The following is a 17531-nucleotide window of genomic DNA, read 5'->3' on the forward strand; positions in this document are numbered from 1 at the left end:
CAAAAGGAATGTTGGACAAAAGACTGATATTTTTTTTAGAGGAATGAAAACCTGAAACTTCTTCCTTCATCTGTGTTAAATGTAACAACTGCGAGAGCTTTTAAAAGAGCCCTGCTAATGTTATTACATAAAGTGTCATAATTATACATTTATGAATTAATTATCACATTATGCTATTACCCATGTTATATAAAGTGTGTAACTGTCTTTGTAATAAATGTTTTTTTGTATGATGTGGACACCAGGACGAGTAGCCACTGTTACAACAATGGCTAAAGGGATCCAAATAAATAAAACTGAGAAAACACAGCTGTGAATGGTAGAAATGTATTTTATAATTTACACGAGTTTTGTGTACAAAATGAGTTAGACAGATAGATAATGCCACAGTAACTGACCTGGCAAATGTAAAGAAGTCTTTTTAAGGGTCTGCTCATCAAATACCTCCTACAGAATGAACCAGAGGAGGAAATGACATGACGGCAGACATTAAAGCCCCTGATCATGACTGGCTCAGCAACTTTGTAGCTTTTATGCCAGATATATTCATAGAGTAAACAAAGAGCTCGTCCATAAAAAAGGCCCATCTGGAGATCTTGTAATGATCGTTGTGTAGTCGAGGTAAAACAAGAAGAGGGTGGCTGGCTCCAAACATTTAAAGCACAAACCACTGGCTAATGAAGACAATCCCAATGAAATGCAGTAAAAAAAGTAAATCAAATACAAGCATAAAAAAAACAACAAATTACACTCTAGAATGAAATGCCAATCTTTCTTCAACTTGTGAGTGACGAGCTGAAGAAGTGAAAGCAAATGAGCAGGACAAAGCTGAACAGTACACATCTGTAATTCTTTAAAAACACGACAGACTCGTGTTATCGTCTGAAATCAGACCGACACGTTGAGCAGTTAGCAAAAAATCATCGACCTAAAGACACAAAGGGCTGCACAAAAAGCTAAACTTACTATTTGGTTGAAAAAACACCTTTGCAACCATCAGAATCCATCGTTTGTTGAGTCATATATGACGGAGGAATATCCTTATTGTCTAAATATTGCAGTACAAGTAAAGGAAAGGTGTAGCTGCTCCGTATTATTTCAGGAGTGGTGAAGAAAAGAACTTTCCTTGATGAGCAAATCCCACAGCTGACTTGCTCTTGCTTCCAAACCTGCGACGGAAAAGAAAGGATTGAGTGAGTGAGTGCAGCCGAGGGTTAACGTGACGAGGTGTGTGTGTTTACCTCGGTGTCAGAGTGGACTTCATGCGCTGAGACAGGGAGCTGGAGGAAGGGGTCTTGTTTAACTCGGGAGTAGTCAGAGGTCCCAGTAAAGTCACTGCAACAGTTAAAGAATGACAAACCTGAGAGGGGTCCGGTACATCTCATCCATTTGTGGCACCAAGACCTCTGTTTGTACACTGATCTTTAAAGCAGGGTTAGTCTTTGTCTGTACAAAATATTAATTAGGTTATAAATATAAATTCATCTACTTGATCAAGAGATTTTGCTAACAGCCAGAGACATGAAGAAACCATTACTGTGTTTTGATGGTGGGTGATAACAAAAGGAAAAGTGGATTTACTTCTCTCAGGGGTGGCGTAGCAGTTTGCATTCTCGATGATCAAATGGTCCAAGTTCTCCGCCCTCACGTACTGGTCCCAGAATGCCACCGGCAGAGCCAGCAGACCTGCCACCACCTGGACACAAAACAAGTTCATTAAACTTTAAAGAGCACCAAAAAGATCACTTTGCTTTAGCGTTTCACCCTGACCCACCTGAAGGGCCTTCTAAACCAAACTAAACGAACCACGTTCATCTGAAGCACTTCAACAAACTGTAACAGTTTCATTTTACACGAGGACGGTTTGAACAGTTCAAGTGATCACTTCTGGAAAACACTGAACATTAAACCCCACCAGTACGTTTTAAATAAATGTTTATAAATAAATAATATGAAAGAATGTATTTCTGTTATCTCCATGTCCACATCCAAACATCTTTGTGTACAAAAACAGAATAATTGTTTGTTTTATCCTTTAATAAAATCATATATTATAAATGTAAAACGCTTTAATTATTTAAAATCAAAGTATTCAGGGGCCGGCACGGTGTAGAGGTAGGGCAGCCGACTTGAGACCATAAAGTCACAGGTTCAACTCCCTGCCATGCCAACATGTCGTGGTGTCCTTGAGCAAGACACCCAATCCCTAACTGCTCCCCGGGCGCTCGTAGCTGCCCACTGCTCCACCTGGGTGTATCCCAGGTGTGATGGGTTAAATGAACAGAACTAATGTCATCGTTGTATAGAAACGTACAGTGACGACAGCACACAGCACTAAAATAAAGACGCAGGAATGTTTTTATTGGGATGAAATCCCAGAATGCATTGCAAGGTAGAGAAGTCTGTATTCCCCTGGGAGAACTCTATATTTGATCATGCATGCGCTGTAGTTCCCACAGGAACTGGTAAAAGTGACAGTGCACCAGTTGTAAATACAGTTTCTGGAGGACAGAGACATTTCTGACTCCTAATTATTAAAGTAACACCAGAGCGCAGCGAGGACACAAATATCTGAAGATGGGTCATGATCATCAAACTGGTCCTGTAATACTGGCACCACTTGTTCTCACCAACATTTCTAATGACAACAGGTGCAGCAAAGCCTTTCTGAGATCTTTAAAACCCGTGAGGCGTCACTAAAGGGGGTGCAGGTGTGAACGATTCAGAATCTGAACACATTCAAAACGTGATTATATTTTTATGTTTAATGTCCTGTTGAGGAAGTAAAGGACAGAACTGGAGTGCAGACGTGCAGCACGGACCAGTGATGGTCTGCAGACTGACACAAAACTCCTCCGAGACTCGTGGTTGGAAATATTTTCATCGTAAATGACCAACTCCAGCATCTTTCAAATCTGGATGAAAGAATAAAACTTTTCAGACTTTCCTTACACATTCATTTATTCATTTAAATTAGGGGGGAGTGGTGGCGCAGAGGCTAGAGAAGGTGGGCCTGTGATCGGAAGATCGCCGGTTCAAGCCCCGGTACCGACAACATCAAAAATGTGGGTGGGGTAGGTGAAGCACCCACACCTGCCCCCACCCTCATTCGCCCCACCCTGGGCCCATGAGCAAGGCTCTTAACCGCCATCTGCTCCCTAAAACAGGTCTCTCTTGAAAATGAGTTCTCGTGGCTCAGTCTAGCTGGATAAATGGAAAAATAAGAATTTCAAGATGGCTGCCAACGTACAATTTAAAGACGATATTTTTTGCCATTTAGATTTTTCAGTTCCATAAAATTTACCAATTAGTAATTTTGAACTTTTTTTTTTTAATACCATTTTTCTACCATAAATCAAAATGTATGCAGTACTGTACCTTATAATTATCAAGATGTCAGAGTACCATGAAAATATAAAACTTTGGTCAGCCATCTTAAAAATGGTGGCCATTATGATTTTTTAAATTCCATACAGTAATCATATTAGTAATTCAGCTTGTGTTATACATTTTCCTACATAAAACATTCTCATTAATCAATTAATTATTGTTTAATTATTATTAATTAATAATGATATCATAAATTTCAAAATACTGTATAGAAATGCTATTTGAAAATATATCCGTTTTGTCAGCTTTCTTGAAAAAATGCCAGCCATTTTGAAATTTTGAGTGGCTAATGTGATTTTCTAACATTACTGGTATTATTGCGTACGGCAACTTATACTTGACTTGTGACCTTGACCTTAGAGCTGGGTGATTAAAAGGTTACGCAGCATGCTGTCTAGTGGAGGTACGAATGTGTCTAAGGTTTCGTTAAATGATCTTGAGCAGATCAGAAGTCATGGACGGGACAAGGACCTTGTTTTAACCTTGAAGCCGTGGTGATTAAAAGTGAATGTGACACTGTCTAGTGACGATACAGACCCAGTATGCATCAAGTTTCGTTAAATGATCAGAAGTTGTGGTGGGACCAGAGAAAGTTTACAGAAAGAGACAACACGCCTGTCTTTAGACGGGCTTATGAAAGAATGTCCTCCCACTCCTTGTGTCCATGTTTGAAAGATTATTTCACGTATCTGCTCCACTAACAGAAGGAAACGGTCAGAAAGGTCAGGGGTTGTCAGCTGCTGCTGCTAACGAGAGGACCATCAAGTGAGCAACGTCAAAGTTTCAGTCCAACACAGTAAAGTCTAAAGTGCACGGCAACTTTTATTGTGACGGATCTGAGTCCAGACTCAGTGAACACTAGAGGTGATGGATAAGATTCTTTATTTATTACACCTTACCAAAAATCACACTATAAAGGTAACGCTCCAGCTTGATGGAGAAACTGTGGAAATAAAAGTGCACATCATTACCGTGATTTTTGGGACTGTCAAGTAAATTAAAACTTATTGGAAGGAGATACATGAAGCAATACAAGATAGGCATAAGCAGCACGACGGTGCAGTGGTTAGCACTGTTGCCTCACATCAAGAAGGTCCTGGGTTCAATCCCCAGTTGGACCTGGGGTCTTTCTGTGTGGAGTTTGCATGTTCTTCTCGTGCTTGTGTGGGTTTTCTCCTACTCCGCTTTCCTCCCACAGACCAACAACATGCATGTTAGTCTGCCTTCAGGCCTCCCTTGCAAAAAGAGATCTGTGATCTCAGTGGGATTTACCTGCTTTAATAAAGGTTAATAAACAAAATGCCTGAAAGATGGTCTAAGATAGACAAATATCTGTTTAATATTTTATTAGTGGCGTGCAAAAAAGCCCTCACGAACATCGACTTTCACTGGAGACCAACACTGAACATAGGATGGACGTCAGAACGGACGCATACAGGATGGAGAGAATAACTGAAGTAGAAGCAGAAGTAAACGACAAAAAGGACCGTTTGACTTTACACTGGAAGAAATGGTTTATATAAAATCACACAGACCAGATCTAAACCTAGACATTTCTGAATGATACATTGATTGTAACAAAAAACATTTTCACTCCCTTTGTGTTATTGTTTATGTTGTGTTCCCTATTTTGTTGTGTAAAAGACATTTAAATGGATATTTTACTAATTATTGAAGTGGATGTACATGTATGTCTATAAATGTCAATGAAATGCATACATTAAAAAAAGAAAAATAGAGGTAGTACGTTAAGTTTCACATTTTGGAGGCACAACAGAACAAGATGACCTCACGTCATCACGGGACCAAAAAGTGGAGGAAAAATAAAAAAGCAGGTAACATGAACATCCACCCCCAGAGAACTTTATGACTTTAGTGTAAAACTGTTTTTTTATTGTGAAAGACTCTTTGGTCTGAAATATAACTATGGCTATATGTTTTATATTTGTTTCACAGCAATCAAAGCGACGTGAGGTGCCCCCATCCCCCAGTGATGAACTCGGACTTACCAAAGGTTGTCGTTTGGTGTCCTGCAGGATCGTCATGGGCTCTGGGTTTGGAACTGCATGACCGACGATAGTTGGACCGAACACCCGGGCCAAGTTACTGATGTCCATCTTGGTGTCCAAACTGTCAGCAACTCTGAAACATTTCGTTACACTTGATTTATGTCTGACTTGTGTAGATGAAACATTTTCAAAATCTATAGAGTTTTCTTTTAAAGCTAAATAAAATCAATTAAAAATATATGTATACATTATACTTAAATCACTTCAACCCAACTGACTGAGTTGTGGGCGGGTTATAAAAAGTGAGACTAATGCAGCATGTCAGTGAATCCAAACATGTGGACAGCTGTTAGTCACTGGAGGCGACGGGGCTGCCAACCTCTTCAGGTGTAGCACTAAGAAGGCCAGCGTGTCCCTGTTGGGCGGCGGCAAGTCGCTGATGGTTTGGTACATCAGAGCCTTGCTGTTGTCCTCATCTGAAACCTCTGAAGGAAGAAGAAAGAGTTTCCTCACAGGCCAAGCAATAAGACACTGAACAGAATTGTTAAACATCTTAAAGGAAAATGTTTCCAACTCCAGCAACAAACAAAAAATCAATCTTTTTATGTGTCAGATAACGTCTCCCCAGAGCTTTCCTGCACTCCTCAGAACAGATCGCAGAACAACCAGGAGCACTTAAGAAGCTGTGTTTAACGAGCGTGTTGGGTGTATTTCTGTTCTCTGGTGAGAAGCTTCAAGTACTACAAAAAAAGTGTTATTTATTTGCTAATAATGTTGTTATGAAGCCCTCTCTTTCAGACCGGTCACAATAAGACAAATGTACCTGCTGCCTCCATGAAGGCCCGGTTCAGGTGGAACGTGAGAAGAGGCTCCTTCAGGTTCCTCAAGAAGTCCTTGAGGAGGCCGGTGATTGCGTGGATATCGTCTACTTTGCTGAGCACGGGAACAGTTTTACTGCGGAGGAACTTCTCCTTCAGCTCCTTGACTGTGCGATCAGCACCGGACAGACGGTACAAACCGGCCTGAGGGCGGAACACAACGTTATTATTGTTCACGGTCAGAACTGGTCCGAACTGAGACCCAAGACAGCTGTCACCGAGACACTGGTTTAATTTAATAAGAAACAATACAGCCATACCTGGCTATATCATGGTTCACTCCACTGTACCGTGGGTTTATTATAGTGTGTCCTGTACATTCATCTCATCATCATCACCTTCATCGCCCAAGTGTTTAAGAGCATATGAAGTGTTTATAAGAGAGTGGGAAAGGTGTGTAGGAGCGTGGGAAGGCTTTATAAAGCTGTAACAATATATATTAATATTATAACGCCCCGATTTCATGGATTTTCACGTACTGCGGGGGTCTCTGGAACGTAACCCCAACGATAGGTGAGGGATCACTGTACAGTTTTATTGTAAAACTCAAAATTATAAAAGTACAACTTATGATGTTAGTTTATTAAAAATAAAATTTTCTTTGTGCTTTTATGATAAATGAGTCAAAAATGACCACATTTCCATTTTAACCACAATAAAGGTTTTTATGCTTTCCTTCTCATTTGACTTAAATTTATTTTGAACATGTAAAATAGTTTACAGAAAATAATTAGGGAGGAAAAAAATCAAAAGAAATGTGGAAAAATAAGCAAAAATATTGTGCTGACTTCACTTCCATGTCTTAAAATGATAAAACATAATCTAATATTTGCTAAATATAAGTGCTATTGTAAACACATCTTCTCTTTCCAGAGCTCATTTAAAGAAAGAAGCTCCGCCCTCTGGGATCAAAGATCGACATCTTATTGGTTGTTGATCTGGTTTTGTGCTCCCGCTCCTCCTTTGACTACAGACCTTCTGCCATGTTGCTGCTTTGTGCAGCATAATAAAATAATTATTAGTAGATATGAGATACTAGCAGTCGTGCTTTCAGTTTTGGTTCCAGGTTTAGTTTTGTGGATCATAAGTTTGGGGAAGTGTCCCATGGCTGGTTCTTTTGTTTGTTGGAGCCAGACCCCTTTAGTTTCTGTTTGAGGAGATTGCTTTAAGTAAACGTTGTTTAAAACATCGCAATCATCTAGACTCCATGTTTTTTTATTTTATTCAGTCTTTGACAAACAGACTAAACAATCACTAAACGAATAAAAAGATTTCTGACAAAACTTCAATCTGCCAACAAAGCTTCAGTTCTAACTTGTCATCTTCAAACTAAACTTGATAAATCAGGTCAGGAGCTACAAAGACAAAACCTTTATAACATGTAACCAACATCAACACTAGGAAATTATCTTCAGCTGAAAAAAAGCAATTATTTTCCAACAACTAGCATTTAAATATAATAATGAGTATAATATGAGGTCAAGTTTAAGAAGACAGGAGCAACTTTCACAACAACAAAAAGAGAAAGAAAAAGAAGACAAACGCTGCAAAGCCCCACAGAAATCAAATGAGGAGTTTTTCTACAACAGTTCTAAATTGAACTCCACAGGAACTACAACCCTCTGGTCTCACTTTGAGGGAAGACATAAAAACGACCTGAGGCTTCCCTGTTCTTTATATTTCTACAGTTCTAGTACAGAGAAGAACCACTCACCTCGTGCAGACCTCTTTGTTCAATCTCGTTCACACAGTGGACCACGAGGGGGGGGATCATCGGGGATGTGTCTGGGACGTAGTCTGCAAGGACACCCTGAGGAGACAAAGGTGAAACTAGGTAAACAGACGTCCACGTGAACCTTGACGAGGCATCAGACGTGACCTCATACCTCCCCGATCCTGACAGGGGTTCCACCCAGGTTGGGGATGCACGGCAGAGGGCACCGTTCACGACATTCAGGGTGAGAGACCACCTTACAGTCACGACATTTCAGTGAAATCTTGCCAAACTTTATCCTCTTTCCACATGGCACACACGATTCAGGCTTAATTACCTAGATCAAAAATAAATAAATAAATAAACCTGATCATAAACGAGCAAAGGACATTTTTAAAAGTGGAGCTGGAAAAATTTCATAGAGGAAAACAATACATTTGGAATGATCTTCTTCTAAAAATACATTTGGTCCATCTTCTTTCCTGGATGATTGAGCATGAACTTTTGTCACAGAGAAAATACTAACGCTGACAACCAGGATCAGACTTCTAACCACCTGAAAAGCTTCTTTACAACAGACAATGGAGTGCAGAGACACTCACAGTTTTGGAGACGAACTCGTGCAGACGAACACCCCCTTTGCTCTGTGGAGTGCTGGCCCCAGCTTTCGTCTGTCCCTCTGGGTTTTCAGGTGGCTTGAAAACATCCTGAGACTGGACCGATTCAGAGTCCCACTCCATAGCACCTGAACAGAGGAGATGGTAAATAAAACCCATTTGTCAAACAAATACTTTTTTAAATCAACCATACTGATCTAAATGTGGCAAACAGAAGTAAAGCATTTTACTTCCGCTTAAGGAAAAGTTCACCTACAATTAGGATCGTTTCAGTTACTAATACCATTGACCAATCTTAATAAAAATGTCCTGATGCGTGCTCAATAATCCAAGTAGATATATCTAAAATGGTTAAGTCAGGTCCTCTGGACGGGTTCTTCTGTTGAAATGTCTCGTCTTTTATCCAAAAGACTTGTTCAGTCTGAGGAGCTGCAACGAACTCAGTCTTATAAACAGCACCTTCTCATAGTGGATCTTTCAGAACTTGCTGCTCACATGATGGAGGACCATCAGCCTAATGAACGATCATTAATGCTCTGATGGCTGTTTACTATTCACAGGGGGCTGAGTGATACTAGCAATAACAGCATTGTAAGAGGGGGACAGTTGAACACAGAGGCCTCCGGCCCTGTTTAATGATGGACCTGTCTTTGACATCATGTATTCAAAAGATTACATGGGTTCAAAAGACTGGTTCACCACAAAGATCCAGTCCCCGGCACAGAGTAATATTGTGTATGCTGTTCAGTGTCAGGAGGGTGATCAGTCTTACATCGGGGAAACTAAACAGCCACTGGCCAAAAGGATGGACCAGCACAGAAGATCAACATCATCAGGCCAGGACTCTGCGGTCTACACTCATCTCCAGGCCAGCGGTCACTATTTCAGGGATGAAGATGTGCACATCCTGGATAGAGAAGAACGACGAGAGAGGAGTGAAGGAGGCCATCTTTGTGAAAAGAAACCACCATTAAACAGGGGTGGAGACCTCCGTGTTCAACCGTCCCCTTCTTACAATGCTGTTATTGCTAGTATCACTCCTGTGAATAGTAAACAGCCATCAGGGAACTTACGATCAGTCGTTAGGCTGATGCTCCTCCTTTATCGTGTGAACTTCTTTAGGATCAAAGACGAAACGTTTCAACAGAGAAGAATCCGTCCAGAGGACCTGCCTCAACCTTGTTAATCTTAATAAAAAGTTAAGCTCTCAGATTTCTATTATGTTTTTTGTTAACAAAAATCTGTGGAGGAACTAAAAATATTTTTGCAAGTTTTTGAGCAATGCTTAGATTTTTTTTAGAAATCACTTTTTTCTTATATTATACAATATTAGTTCTCACTAACAGAGTCAGACAAGCAGGAAAAAAAACAATAGATTATGAATAACAATAAATAAAATTATGTTTAGGTTAGATGCAGTAGCAAATACTATGGTAGCACGGCCAATAAGGATAAGGTTTAATGGTGAGATTTTAACTTGTTAAACCAGTTACTGCCTTGTGAGAGTAGAAAAAATATAAAATGTATCATAATATAACATATTTATATGTTTCACAAAGGTAAACCCAACTTCACAGCAAAGGACAAAAACCTAGCAGCACCAGCATTTCTAGCCCAAATTTTGCAAACCTTAACTATATTGATCATTTTAAAATAATACAAGTAGTATTGTGTTAAAGTAAAATGTTCTTAAAAAACAAGAATATCATGTACACAGACTAAGAGAAACTGTACCAGTCTTTCTCCTGCTGCGAGTCCAGTAAGGAATCGTTTCAATAGTGGAAACGGCCTCAACAGGTCCTCCATTCGTAGGAACAGTCACTGTTGTCTTTGTCACGAGGGTCTCATTTCCCTATACACATTAATTAAAATAAAAAAGTCAGAATAAAAGGGCTAGCAACATTTAAAGGAATACACAATGGCCTTTCATACCAGAGTTTTAAACTGAGATCTTATGATGAGAAAAGACTAGATTTTAGCTGTTTTGGTCAAACCCTGTCAGTGTCGATTTGCAGCTATCACATAAAATTCTTGCTCAATATTTGTAAAACTGACTGAGCTGTAGACAACTTTTGTATTGACAAAGGGTGATTAGTTGTCTAAAGTCAATGAGCTGTGATGGCAGTCATTTGGGGTGACTAAAAGTTAATCAGTTGTACATGTACATTGTCATCCAATGACTACTGTATTTTTTGTTGTATAAGTCGCATTTTTTTGTTGTTGCATAATTTACATCCCTGCGACTTAAAGGCCGAAGCGACGTATTTATGGATTTCCCCCCATATTTATAAACCAAATTTTGGCTGAAATATGACCATTTTCATTCATTCTGGCTTAAATTTTTTTTAACACTACCATTTTTAGCCACTAGATGGCACCAGAGTTGTAGGGCATGCCATTGTATCATGTAATACAGGGATACTCATTGTGTTAATCTACTTGTTGAGGAGGAGGCAGGTCCGACCGGCCAGTAGAAGTAAAAAAAAAAAGTCCTGTTAAGCTTCAGATGGATCAGCTGATCATCATCGGTCACATGTGTCCCCTGACCCGCCGGTCAAAAGACAAAAAACGCTGTTAATCTCAGATGGATCAGCTAATCATCACCGGCTGCGCGCGTTCACTGACCCGCCGTGGGTAAAAAGACATAAAAAACCCTGTCCTGTTAATCGCAGATGGATCAGCTACCGGCCGCACGCGTCTCTGAACCTGCTGTCATCTGTAGTGAAGGAAGTAGGAGCATCTTACAGGGCCGGTTCTAGGCATGGTTACATGAGGGGGCAGGCGGCATATTCTTTGTTGAGCATGGACTTTGGTATTCATTGTTATTGTTGACTTGTGTTTTCTTCATGGGATTGGGGTAATAGCTAAAAGATGAATTTTTACACCTGTGAGTCAACATTTTCAACCACGAACACTGTCAAATGAAAACAGAGAAACCGACTGACCCATGCCCATCTTGAATGTCTCACTGTGGCTGCAACTACAAATTACAAATACAATGAAGAAAGTCAGACATGCACCACAGCTTGTCATCTCAGTACTAAAATACATTTTGTTTAAGCAGATAATGTGCTGGCTGTGTCTCTTTTTTGTTCATAGGGGGGGTTGTTTAATTTTATTCTTTTGTTTGAGTGACTTGGGGTGATATCGCGACTCTCCCCTTGACTTTGATCTGTCAATATGGCTATTTTGAAAAAAAAAAGAAAAAAAAAAGTGAGGATCGCTGATGTAATAGGCAAACGTGGCTATAATTACAATTCAAAAAAGTTCAAAACAAAAACAACTGGACTTTATTTATCATACTTTATTATTTTTTTCTTGAACTTTTTTGAATTTGCCATGTCCTGGATGACTGAGACTCTCCACCAGCTATTAATGACACAATCGGCTTGCCATACACCCCACCCTCATTCTGTTCACTGCTTGGAGCAACCGTCAAACTAGCTTCATTTCGCTGCACCGCCCCAACGAAATGCAGCTAATTTGACCATTAAACTGCATTTATTAAGTAAAAGTTAAACTGAGAAACATCTTTATTATAATTTCGAGCAAACAAATAATTATTTTTAGGTGGCTATCTTGTTAAATTTGCACAGACTTGTCGCGTGCATGCGCTTACTTCCTCGTATCGACTTTTGAAAATGCAGCTGATTTGATCATCAAAGTGCATTTATTAAAGAAAAGTTCAACTGAGACACACCTTTACTATAATTTCGAGCAAACAAATAAATGTTTTTAAGTGTTAATCTTGTTAAACTCTTGTTAAGGTCCTCCCGTGCACGCCCCAGCGGATGCCGTTTGGCAGCCAATCGATTTTTGGTACAACACCGGCCCACATTTCCAGGTTGTCAGTGGTGTAGTAGTAACGTGATGCGTAAAACGCGACGCGTCAGCGGTGACACATAATAGATGCAACATATACGGCGAAGCGACATATTTATGGATTTTTCCACTTTATTAGACATATTTGGACTGATCGGACTTACAGGGCGGTGCAACATGTACGGCAGAACATACGGTACATTCTGAGGTTCGTTAAAACCTGTCAGAAGGTCCAGGAGTCATTTTGTTAACAGAAGACTTGCAGGCAAAGTTTTAACAGATCTCAGATGATTAGTTAGCTCTTTAAGTATGAGATGTGAATGACTCTCAGCTACTACCACTAATTTGTTTAGCCTCTAAAGGCTAATCAGTTGTACAGATACATCTAATGATTCAGCGTGTGGCAGTAAACAAAGATTTTGCTACACCTAAACTGCTTAAAATTTGAGACATTGTGGGCCCTTTGAATAATGACATACATTAAAAAATATAAATGTGATGAGAAAATGAAGATTGAGCCAAATTAACCACCTTTTCTGAAGTTCTGCCGGTTGATCGAGATCTTTTAGAAGGAGCTGGAGGACCGTCAGCATATCTTGAGGAGCGCTGAAATGGGCAAAAGCAATGACCTCTAATGAACATCAAGTCATTTCTTCGCTTGTCTGTTCTTACAAAATGTTGTGCACATTAACAAACCCTTTTTTCTCGTTTTTTGAGTTTCACGGTCCGCACATTGGAGGAGTCCCAGTCCTGTCAGAGGTCAAAACCACCAGAACCAGATCTTTAAAATGCATTTTAAAAAGTACATCAATCTTACTTTAGTCCCCAAAAATGTTGAAATGGGAAGCACTTACAAGAGAGTCATCCGTTTTGTCATAGCTGATATCTGACAAGATGGAGGCAGACTCATCAATTGTCATCAGTCTGTCAGGAGCAAAAACAAAACAAATAAAATGTTAGAATAAAGTTCATTCACACACATTTTCAGATACACCCTGTTAGCAACAACTTAAAAAGGTTAAACACGTAGAAAAATATTTGTATTATGGTTTTGAGTTAAACCAGCAACTCGAGAGCACAAGCCAGTCTCTGGTTCTGGTCTCAAACCTGAGTAAATGGTGAGAGTTGTGTCAGGAAGGCACCCGACATAAAACACTTCAGCCAAAACTAATGCGCGAGTTCATCAAAGTGAAGCCGGACCGGTCGAGGCCCGGGTTAACAACGACCGCCACTGGTGCTGTTGACAAACAGGGTGCTGGCAGGAATTGTGAGACAGTAGTCGAAGACCACGAGGAGGGAAATATCTCAGGAGACAGATGGAGAAGAGGAACATCAAGAATGTAGGAAGAAACGGAGTTGAGGAAGGAAGAATGTTGTGAGGAGTTCAGAGAGGAGTTCAAGGCTCTGGGTGGTAAGAAAGAGCTTCCAGATGACTGGACTACTACAGCAACAGTAATTAGAGAGACAGGTGGAACAGTGAGGCTACAAGGAGCACAGGTCACAAAGGTGCAGGACTTCAAGGACTTGGGGTCCACTGTGTGGTAAAGAAGTGAAGAAGAGAGTCCAGGCAGGATGGAGTGGATGGAGAAAAGTTTCAGGAGTGATTTGTGACAAAAAGGTGTCAGCAAAGGTCAAAGGAAAAGTTTACAAGACAGTGGTGAGACCAGCTATGTTGTATGGTCTGGAGACAGAGACATGGACAAAAAGACAGGAGACAGAACTGGAAGTGGCAGAAATGAAGATGTTGAGGTTCTCCTTAGGAGAGACAAGGATGGATAAGATTAGGAATGAGATCATCAGAGGTACAGCACAGGTTGAACAACTGGGAGATAAAGTTAGAGAGGCCAGACTGAGATGGTTTGGACATGTCCAGAGGAGGGACAGTGATTTGGACATGTCCAGAGGAGGGACAGTGGTTTGGACATGTCCAGAGGAGGGACAGTGGTTTGGACATGTCCAGAGGGACAGTGGTTTGGACATGTCCAGAGGAGGGACAGTGGGTATATTGGTAGAAAGATGTTAGAAATGCAGCTGCCAGGAAAAAGACAAAGAGAAGACATATGGATGCAGTTAGAGAGGACACATGGAGGTAGATGGAGTGAGGACAGAGTGAGGTGGAAGAGGATGACTTGCTGTGGAGACCCCTGAAGAGGGAAAAGCTGAAAGAAGATTCATCCATCCATCCATTTTCTTTACCCGCTTATTCCATTTTGGGTCACGGGGGTCGCTGGTGCCCATGTCCAGCAGTCACTGTGCGAGGGGCGGGGTACACCCTGGACTGGTCGCAAGTCCATCACAGGGCCACATAGAGACACACGAGACAAACAACCATTCACTCTCTCACTCACACCTAGGGACAATTTAGAGTTACCAATCAGCCTAACATGCATGTTTTTGGTCTGTGGGAGGAAACTGGAGTACCCGGAGAAAACCCACACATGCACGGAGAGAACATGCAAACTCCACCCAGAAAGGCCCCTGGACCGGGGTTTGAACCAGGGACCTGCTCACTGAGAGGCAGCAGCTCTACCAGTTGCGCCACCGTGCTGCCGCTGAAAGAAGATGATTACTGTAATTTCTGGACTATACGCCGCTACTTTTTTCGCATGCTTTGAACACTGCGGCTTGTACAATGATGCAACCAGTTTCTGGATTTTTACGAGCTAATGAGCTTCATGCTGCCAAAACATGCGCGGGCGCTTACATAGCTGCTCAAAACATGCCTTGTGATCATGTGAAACATGTGATCCCTGCGGGCACAACAAAGTATTTGCAGCCACTCAACATCAGTCTGAATCGTTCATTTAAAGTGGCATTCTGAGGTCAGTGGGAGGCTTGGATGACTGGCGGCGAGAAATCGTTTTTCAAAACTGGCCGCATGCAAAGAGCAGTTTTAGCTCATGCCTGCCAGTGGATGTGACAGCGTGGAGCAGTGACAAAAAAAATCCACCATCACCAACAGGTTTCGAAAGGCTGGACTGCTGCGTGATGAAGAGGACAGCACAAGCTCAAGTGCAAATTTGCCTCGAGACAAAAGTGACATTAAGAGCCACGACAAAAGAGACTGAGGACGTGTGTGATGAAGTAATTCTGAGGTTGTTCAATCCTGACACTGAAGAAGACGACTGTAGTGGTTTTAGTGCACAGGAGGAAGATGAAGATAGCGTTCAATGACTTTTCCTTGTAGGCTACTGTACCGATATTTTATTTTTATTTTTAACCAGCCATGTTACAGGCACTGCTCAGAATAAAAGCCTTTACTATATGTATTTGTGTATATTACCAGTACATATTTAATTAAAAGTTTTAAAAAATGTTTCTGTGTAAATATCTCATTTTACAATGTAGACACCTGTGGCTTATAGATAAGTACGGCCTATAAACTGTATGTACAAATATGTTTTTTCTTTTTAAAGTTAGTGGGTGCGGTTTATATTCAGGTGTGCTCAATAGTTCAGAAATGTCGGTATGTTTTTGAGTTGGGGTTTCCTACCTTCGACTGGTATTCACGTTGGTTGCCCCCTGAGTGTTTGCGCTAAGGAAGGCCAAAGCAGAACGCTGTTCTGCGCTCAGCTGGATGCTGTTACTGGATCCTTCACTGGTCAAGAGGTCCCGGATCAGCTGAATTTGACGTTCCTGTATTTTAAGAAGTAGCAAGTAGAGCACATTAAGACTCACCAAAATAACCAATAAAAAGAAGCTTGGCGCTTGACTGAACACACCAGTGTCTCATAGTCAGCTTCAGCCTTCTGTCTGCGCCTGATCTCCACATCTACTTGGTTGCGAGCATGTTTCAGTTTGACATCCAAGGCTCCCCTCTCCATCTCCGCTTTCGTGAGCTTCTCCTTGCAAGATCCCAGCTCTTGCTCAGTCCTCAGCCACTTTCGACGGCAGTCTTCAAAGTTTTGTGCCATCTGAATGAAATCTGTAAGAGAGGATTCAAACCATATTAAAGCCTTTATAACAAGATTTGAAAACATTTATTTTGAGACAATGAATTGTAAGCCACTCACTGGGTTCTATATTCTCATTGAGAAGGTCAACCTGTGTCCTCAGCTTTTCATAGAAGCTCTGGAGGTTTAGTACTTCAGTCCCCATGGTGTCCTACAAGATCCTCCGAAAAATAAACACAAGCATTTAGATTAAAAAACACTTTTTTTTTTAGCTGTGTATACTTCATTTGTGCCAATAAATTAAACTAGTACTCTTCTCAGTAAAGTTTATTCAGTACGTCTGTATTTGCTAAAATGCGAACCTTAGCTTGTTGATTTGAACATTAGCTAACCAGATCGTCTAACGTTAGAGCACAACAGCAGCGCGCCAGTTACGTCAACTGTTTTTTATGTTAGCAAACATCGTTGTCAAAAATTAGCTGCCTACCTGGTGAGATTATGTATCATAAAGCTTTCCGGAAATGTTTAATTATACGACGGTCTTTTTCTCTTTGTTTTTTATACAGTCTCCGTCTTCATCCTTGCGTAGACGCGGCTCCACTAAGCGCGTTTCATTTCAAATTTCGCCGCTAGCCAATGAGCGAAGGACACTGCGCATGTGTCAAGACAACGGACAGTAACAACTTCCGATTACTTATTTTCAAAATAAAATTACCTACAGCTCACTCGCTGCACAAGCTTCCAAAACACAGGCATGAAAAAAATAAAAAGAAGCACGGGGCTCACGTTTTAAGAAGGTAAATGTAAAATATAATCTTACAACTGAATAAAATAAGAACATCAAGAAGGAAGAATTAAAAAAGGAGACACTTCCGTTTAAAAATTTCAAACTAAAGCCGGAAGTTACGTTAAACGGTTTTTCTTCGAAATTTTATTAGTGGAAAATTCAAATAACTTGGTTTATGTGTTTATTAATATGACTGCACTTTATTTTTGCTGCTGTGGTTGTGTCTAAAAAGTGCTATTTATCCGTAGAGCTGTAGATAACCCAGCACTAACAGTTAAGGTAATTTTCGTTTGATATTCATTAACATTAAACATTTAGCTTAAAGTTTTACAGTGTCTGCTTGTCAACTATACAAAAAATGTTTGTAAACTCAATCATCCAGGTAGATAACAACAAAAAAAGGTTAAATCATATCATCTGG

At 40.5% G+C, this 17531-nt stretch overlaps 1 protein-coding gene across 1 annotated transcript; it reads right to left on the minus strand.

The window, feature by feature from the left end:
• Positions 1–1093: 1093 nt before the first annotated feature.
• racgap1 (Rac GTPase activating protein 1) lies at positions 1094–16528 on the minus strand. Its single transcript, XM_037684679.1, has 17 exons — positions 16444–16528; positions 16153–16355; positions 15924–16066; positions 13285–13354; positions 13127–13180; positions 12962–13036; positions 10328–10460; positions 9123–9158; positions 8594–8670; positions 8164–8328; positions 7992–8087; positions 6223–6421; positions 5779–5884; positions 5400–5532; positions 1578–1696; positions 1242–1343; positions 1094–1169 (listed from the first exon to the last, which is right to left on the minus strand). The coding sequence occupies exons 1-17, from the start codon at positions 16526–16528 to the stop codon at positions 1094–1096; spliced, it is 1872 nt and encodes a 623-aa protein (XP_037540607.1).
• Positions 16529–17531: the final 1003 nt, after the last annotated feature.

The sequence above is a fragment of the Nematolebias whitei genome, chromosome 11 (assembly GCF_014905685.2).
Source record: "Nematolebias whitei isolate Nwh7 chromosome 11, NemWhi1, whole genome shotgun sequence".
Lineage (NCBI taxonomy): Eukaryota > Metazoa > Chordata > Actinopteri > Cyprinodontiformes > Rivulidae > Nematolebias > Nematolebias whitei.

What these genes read in the sequence shown, in the direction of transcription:
- racgap1 (XM_037684679.1), bottom strand. Translation starts at nt 16,528, where the DNA reads ATGGGGACTGAAGTACTAAACCTCCAGAGCTTCTATGAAAAGCTGAGG. An exon ending in ACAAAACGGATGACTCTCTT is followed by an intron (nt 13,181 to 13,284) that starts GTAAGTGCTTCC and finishes GACCTCTGACAG; the next exon opens with GACTGGGACTCCTCCAATGT. An exon ending in CCGGCAGAACTTCAGAAAAG is followed by an intron (nt 10,461 to 12,961) that starts GTGGTTAATTTG and finishes TAATGTGTATAG; the next exon opens with GGAAATGAGACCCTCGTGAC.